Source organism: Montipora foliosa, chromosome 2 (genome assembly GCF_036669935.1).
Source record: "Montipora foliosa isolate CH-2021 chromosome 2, ASM3666993v2, whole genome shotgun sequence".
Lineage (NCBI taxonomy): Eukaryota > Metazoa > Cnidaria > Anthozoa > Scleractinia > Acroporidae > Montipora > Montipora foliosa.
Window position 1 is genome coordinate 56,502,610 of NC_090870.1, and position 7,192 is coordinate 56,509,801.

At 39.5% G+C, this 7,192-nt stretch overlaps 1 protein-coding gene across 1 annotated transcript in view; it reads left to right on the forward strand.

The window, feature by feature from the left end:
* The first annotated feature begins 679 nt into the window (after positions 1-679).
* Positions 680-7,192, forward strand: part of LOC137993643 (low-density lipoprotein receptor-related protein 6-like) — a 27,569-nt gene continuing 21,056 nt past the window's right edge. Inside the window, exons 1-2 of the mRNA XM_068839606.1 lie at positions 680-742; positions 1,874-2,080. Coding sequence (XP_068695707.1) covers positions 2,023-2,080 — 58 coding nt within the window. The 5' untranslated portion in view covers positions 680-742; positions 1,874-2,022. The remainder of the gene's footprint in view (positions 743-1,873; positions 2,081-7,192) is intronic.

Below are 7,192 nucleotides of genomic sequence, written 5' to 3' on the forward strand. Positions count from 1 at the left end.
ATTCCGGATTGCCTGGTTATTGTGCTGCCTTCCAAAGGCCAAACAGAATGTTTCCTGATTTTCAAAGAAGCACTGATTTATCCCAGCCTGGGTTAGCATTAGACAGCGGGGAAAAGCAATGGCCTGGTAGTGATATGTGACCTACGGTTTGCCTTTTGTACCAGCAGTCTAGATAATCAACACCAGCTCTTTTTCTATGTTCACCATACCGCTTTTTCGTGTCCTCCATCTCCTTCTTATCATTTGCAAGAACAAAAAGAAGGATTGAAGAGGAATCCCGAAACTGCGGAAGGTACATGAATCTGGTGTAACAGTGTTTCCAGAATCATTTAAATACCGATCGAGATGTCTAGCATTTTCATATATTTATGAAACATGTTAGATAATGTTGCAATCAAAAGTTGCACCACAGTCACTTTATTCATTTTCCGCATCTTTCCAAATTTCATCCCTAAGTGATTGGTGCTTCTCTATTTTCTCCAGTCCTTTGCATTTTACTCGTGTCTTTTACTCCCTGTTTCTTATGCTGCCAATGCACCTCTTCAGCCATTAAACGAAAACAAAAGCCAAATTTTGACTTCTTGATGAATTTACGGCCCAGTGAATTGACGTTATTCCGTGGCTGAATTGTTTGATTGGCCACCCACAGCGACAATCAAATATATATTAGTCTGTTTCGGGTGTGACCACTCCAACTCCAGAGTTGATCACAAACAACACAAGAGGCGCAGCAACAAATCAGGTAGACTATTAGTTCTTTTAGATTGTTCCCGATAAATGTCACTCTTCTTGTGCATAACTAAATCAAGAATGGTCGTTTTTATACTAGAGATGCATAATCCGTCCAGACGAATTATGCATCGCTCGTGTTATCCGTCTAGTATAAAGACAGGCACAAGACGCATAGTGCGTCTTCGACGAGACGCACTAAAGTGGATACTTCGTCCAGATGCATTATGCGTCTTGTGCCCGTCTTTATACTAGACGAATTTAACAGACGCAGAAATAATGTTTGCCCAAGTTCGTCCCAGACGAATTATGCGTCTCTGGCATAAAAACTGTCAAATAAATGTTAAGGATACATGTCATGCTAGAAATGTTACTGTTCTCCTGCATTAACTGAATCAAGAATCGAGTATGATTGCACTGATATTGATAATTTAATAATATAAACCGACACGAAATCTGACATCAAGTTTGCGAAAAATTTTTTGCTTGAAAGAGCAACGCTCTAGACCGCATAAGCAACCAATTCCTTAAAGCAATGACTTATCTTGAAATGTCCTGGGCACGTTCGTTATGACCACGGTAATGTACTTAAATGGTAATTTCTGATAAACTTACAACGTCTGAAGATCTGAAATCGGTATCATCAGTCTCAAGCCCCTTGTCTTCGGAACCCAACAATGTAAACTACTATCGACAGATGATCTTTGAGCCTTCCATTCCCTTACAGCGATACCATTGGGAAAATATCTAAGTACCTTGAAGGATCATTGTCTTGCTATATATTCCCTGGCGAGATAAATAATGTCCGGGTTTCAGTCAAAATCGTAGTAATTAGGATTGTTTGATTTGTAAATGTACCTGAAACACAACTTTAAATAGCAGTATACCACTCATTTGTTTAAAAGGTTTCCTGACCCAAAAATGACCACCAAGTAAGCTGAACACCGTGTGAAGCTAAAGTAAACAGTACCATACTGGAAAGCTTAGCATTTCATAACGATTCTTCTAGTTAGGTGACACAGACGACTTAATTGAAATTCGAAAACTGTCAGTTCAAAAGCATTTTGAAATTTCTAGTATCTTAATAAAGACGTAAACTAGGCAGACACAATGATGTATAAAGTGAACTTTGCTTTACTTTCAGGTTTCTTGATGAACTCGACTATGTCTTTTATGTCCTTCGGTTAGTTTCCACATCTATTTTAGACGCACTAGTCGACAAAGACGTTTGCATATTCCAGAGAAATGGCTTCTTTATCTTCACTCTTCACTTAGAGCCCCGAGAAAAGCAAGATGCAAGGCCTGTCTTTGCTTGCAGCCTTTCTTTTATCTTTGCTTTCCTCTGCAGAAGGTATGAAATACTAGCTCAATTTTTCCAAATAAACTGCTATGATTTTTAATTTTTGAACTTCAAGGGTGTCGTTGCTCATTTAGTAATTAAAAAGTATCATGGTTGAGTGGTAACTCAAATTTCGCGAAATACGGTGACAGCCTTCATGGAAAAGAGAGACCATTTCGTTTAGGGATCAAATAGGAAAAAAGTTAGTTTTATTATATCCTATAGTGTTTAAAAGGACATGCTATCGAATGCGGAAAATTTCTCTGAATATTAATGAAAGTAGAAAGTGGGTCATATTTGCATGCCAGTTAAATTAAATGCATTCAGACTGCGGCGTTATTCAGTCGATCATAACTACAGCATACTTGAAAATCTTCCAACTAATGTACTTGTGGTGGCCCCTTAGGGCCCTGAATTCCGTAGGTCACCTTATCTTAGGAATTTTGATTAAGAAGCTTGGCAACCCATTTCGTTCTGTGATCAGAGAGAAAAGTAAACGACGAAACTTTTAAGTTTGTAAGACATGTTTCGACAGAAACTTCTGTCATCTTCAGTTGAGTAATGTATAAAGGGTAGAAGTTGAATTTATAAGTAGAAAAGTGATGTCGTTGTTGAATCATTTCCCAAAGATTTGTCTAAAAATTTGTTGAAACATTTAATAATTTTCCAATATGTTTCGATCAAACAGATGAATTTCATGTTATGCATGTTTTATTTATTCATGTATTTTTAGATTTTAATTAAAAATGTTTTTTTGAACCTTTCACGCATGGGGGCAGTTCATCCCACACCGTCTGTCATTAAAAAAAAAAAAAAAAAAGGATAAGTGGGTTTTTGGGGTATTCCGAATCTATCGATTCCAATTTACAATAGAAACTACGCAAAATCACATGATGTTATTACCAAAAGCCAAGTATGGAATGTTTGGGGGTGATGCATTTGACTTCCCAGCCTTTGTTGCATTCTAGGTCTCCCTAATTAGTAGAGCACTTGTGCTCGGCTGCATGAGCTTGAGACTTATGTGAAGTGATTACTATTTGACGACCACTCAACCAAAGTTGCTCATTGCTCTTCTTTAAAAAATGCAGCTACTACAAGAAATACTGGCAATAGTGGCTGGGTATTCTGCAGTTACTCCTAGCTGAGTTACTCCCCTCCATCTTCAACTTAAAAGCAAAGAACAATATCTGAAATCTCAAACAATACTATTTTGCATAGTAACTTAAGTATGGAGACTGTGCGCCCCAGTGGTTAGGGCGCTTTACCATCCAGAAATTCCTACATCAAGGCTCGTTCTGACCATTCGTTGAATGTGATCCTGGCGAGACTTTGGTTTTTTCTTCGGATGCACTTGTAAATAGCCATCTGGTTTGCCTCCGGCCTGTTGGAGGTACATGTAGTTGGGATTCTTAACAGTTGTTATTTCACTCATCGGCTTCATTGGCCCCGAAAAGCCCCTAAGGGGAGCAGTCGATTAAATGTGTTTCTTTTTCTTTTTTTCTTTTTAAAGCGCAACCATTTTAGTCTGATTGCATTACCGAAACTAGGATAACGGAGCCAAAAAACATCAACTTTAAGGACGTTAGATTGCTGCACAAGTTCCAACGTCTCTGTCTTATGGACGTTTTGGAATGTACATTAGTCAGGATCTTGGTTGCGTTGTGGTTAAAAAAAAAAAAAAAACCTAATTATGCTTATCAGGAATTCTGGATTGAGGTCCTTTTTCGTAACAAAAAGAATGCATTCTGTTTGTTGTGTTTTGTATCGTGACAACATTGTTCTCCTGAGCGATTTGTCACTGGAATTTTTTTTATTTGGTTGAACGGATTAAAAAAGTTGAAGTTGAAACTTGTAAATATGCCCTTTTGTTTTCCCTCTTGCCACCAACGGAGCTGCTGGTTTATTCCCCTTTTATTATCACCCAACTAGTGGACTGGCTACGCTACTATAGGACTATTAGTATTAGTCCTCGAGTTGCGAAAAGCGTGACGCTTTCTTTCGCTTTATTCCCAAATAAATATTTCTTCAACTTGCATTTGCTAACTTTATTATTACCTTTTCTGTCCGACTAGTTGGGTGATACTAAAACAATTAGACCCTTCGCCCTCAAGGGCCACGGGTCAATAGCCCATGAGGCGAAGCCTCATGGGCTATTGACCCGTAGCCCTTGCGGGCTACGGGTCTAATTGTTAAATAGTATAAACAGGCACATTTATCCCTGGAATAGAGTTATTACACCTTTCAGGAACCGGCCCCTGAATAACACTACTTAACCATGGTAACATCGTTTCGGATGTCAGCGATCATGCATGCGGGCTGACTCGAGGGTTTTTCTCCGGGTACTCCGGTTTTCCTCCCTCATCGAAATCGAGTAAATACTGCGAGTAAAGGGTAATTAGCACTGCAAATTATTATTGTTATTGTTGTTATTGATGTTATTATTATTATTATTATTATTATTATTATTATTATTATTATTATTATTATTGTTACTGCTTGCTTTTCAATTTAACAAAGTTCTACTTAGTTGCGATAGGAAAAATTGCAATTCATCACGATGGCTGCATCACTAATATTTTCGATATCTGACTGGATGGCATGGCACCACCGAAAAGCTATCCTACTGGCTGCTTATTGCTGAGAGAGACAATACTTTCACAAATTATCTCGTTTCTCCACCATATCCCAAAACAAAATGAATTTTGTCCAATACACCGAAATCGAGTCGTCTATCAAAACCGTACCTTAACTCGAGAGTTAAAGATCGTCGGTTAGACCAAAATCTCTTTAACTCGTGGAACATTGGGAGTGGAAAATCTGGACGTAGAGGTCCTCGCTGGTATCCCTTTTATGGAGGTTAACGATATTGCTGTTCGTCCTGCTAAACGCCGGATTACTTTTGTTGACGATACTTTTCTCCTCAACGGTTCGCCTGTTGACTGTCCTGCACAGCAAGCTACACGTCCCGCAGTAGTTCCTCGCGCTCCTGCAACTTAAACCACGGGCCTGACCACTACGCTGAGCTACAACTTCCACGAAGTTTACCTCCAGACTAATTTCACGCATTGGAGCCACGTGTCGACATTCCTCGCGTGCGGCTCACAACCACTTCAGAACTGTGGCCCCCTTCTGGTATCATTTCTAGCGTCACAGGCAGAATAATATGAATTCCAAAATTAACCAGTGACGCTTTTAACCTTAGACGCCACAGTTTTGCCAAGTCAACCCAGTGCTCACCCCTTGTAATATTGAGCAGCCTCAACACCCAGCCGCCGTTCACCATCAGCAGTCCACAACCCGAATGCCTTCACCGCATGTTACTCACTTGTCATCAGGTTTACGGCTTGATCCAGACAATATTTTACAGGCAAATTTGCAAACGTCATTTTGCTCCCTCCTAAGTGACTTTGACACTGTTTTTGATCCCTCGATTTAAGGTTACAATGGTGCCATGGACCTCTTTGAAGATAAAGGGTAACATGAGTCCAATCAAACCCCACTCAAATGAAGGGCGGCCTCCCTCAATATGCCAGGGACAAACTTTAGGATCTTCATGACAAATTTGATGAGTTAGAGAAGCTGGAAGTCTTCAAAGGACCAGAGGACATCAACGTCACTGTAGAGTATCTTAATCCATTGTTCCTGGTCAAGAAAAGTAAAGGTGGTACGTTATCGCCTGGCCACTGCCTTTGCGGTTAGGGTTAGAGTTAGTGAAATGTTAATTAATTTGTAAATATCCTGATCTGGCATTGTCTTGCTACGCCTTAGTGAGCTAACTGTGAAGGTGGGCTCGCACACAAAACGAAGATCGACAACAACACACACGCCCCCTCTCACAAATGCATAACTTACGACCACGAAATGTCTATAAACTAATGATTTTAATTTAAGAGAGAAAAAATAGTAAACCTTAATATTACGGAAAATAGTAAATCCAGACTTGCTTAATATTACAGTCCAATTTGGGTATATAAAACTAACCTTGAATAATTATCTATTCCTTTACTTAATTTAAACGATAATACTGAATAATCTAATTACTTTACTCTAATATTTACAGTCAAAGAGTTCAGTTTCTTTCAATTTCTTTAAGTTCTTCTGAAAATATTTCCCAACAAACTAGACACGAGGTCCGCCAACCTTACTCCCGTTCTTTCTTGATACCTTTTTGGCTCTCAATCTTGCTGTTTCTTTCTTTTTGCTGCTAGGTCTACAATCAACGCTACTCTCCGTTTCTCTGAGTAAAAATTCTTACATTCGTCTCCACCAACTCTTCCAACCCTTCGTTAATTAACACCTAACGAACACCACCATTGACAAATGGGTTTTGTCCTCGCACTTTGGTCAGTGTCTGCTGATGACTTTTAGGGCCTGTTTACATGGAGGCGGGTATCCCGCCTTGATGGGGTCGACAAATAGCTTGCATTAACATCCAATGTTTTCACCCCGGGGTCCCGGGTAACGTTTTCTTGACGAAAATGGCGGAGGAAAGACGCATTTTGGCGGTTAATGCTCTTCTATTCCCACTAGCAGTGGTTGCTTCAACTTTTCAGTGTTGTGGCTTTCTATTATCACTTTTAATGTTGCAACGGCTTCGTCGAGGGCAGTGTATTGACCAGGCAACTCAACAGTACAATGCTGCTGTCGCACGACTTCGACGCATTTGAGGAAGAACTGCTCTTCGTTCGTCGATGTTCTTCCTTGCTTTCTTGGCGGATTTAGGCTGATCTGAGGCTTTTCTCTTACCTTGTGGACCTTGTGCCATTGAGAGATCAGACAAAGCATTCGAACAGGTCTCAGTTGAAGTCGAAGTTGTGTTGTTGTTTACAGCAACATAATAGATAGTTTTATAAATAAATTTTAAAGAGAAATTATGTAATTCAGCCAGTCAGCTGCAAATAATTTTTAATAAACAACAACTACTACTACTACTGCTACTACTACTACTCCCTTCGCAATTTTCCTTACTGGATGTTACAGTAGCGTCAAGATCATGTTTGTGATGAAAATAGGGAGGAGTATTGCTGACAGTACTTTACTGTGGTAATTAAATTGCAAAGGTCAATGAAATTGACATGTTACAGGCGTTTAAAGTGGCCGTAACGGGGTGAAATTATAAATGAT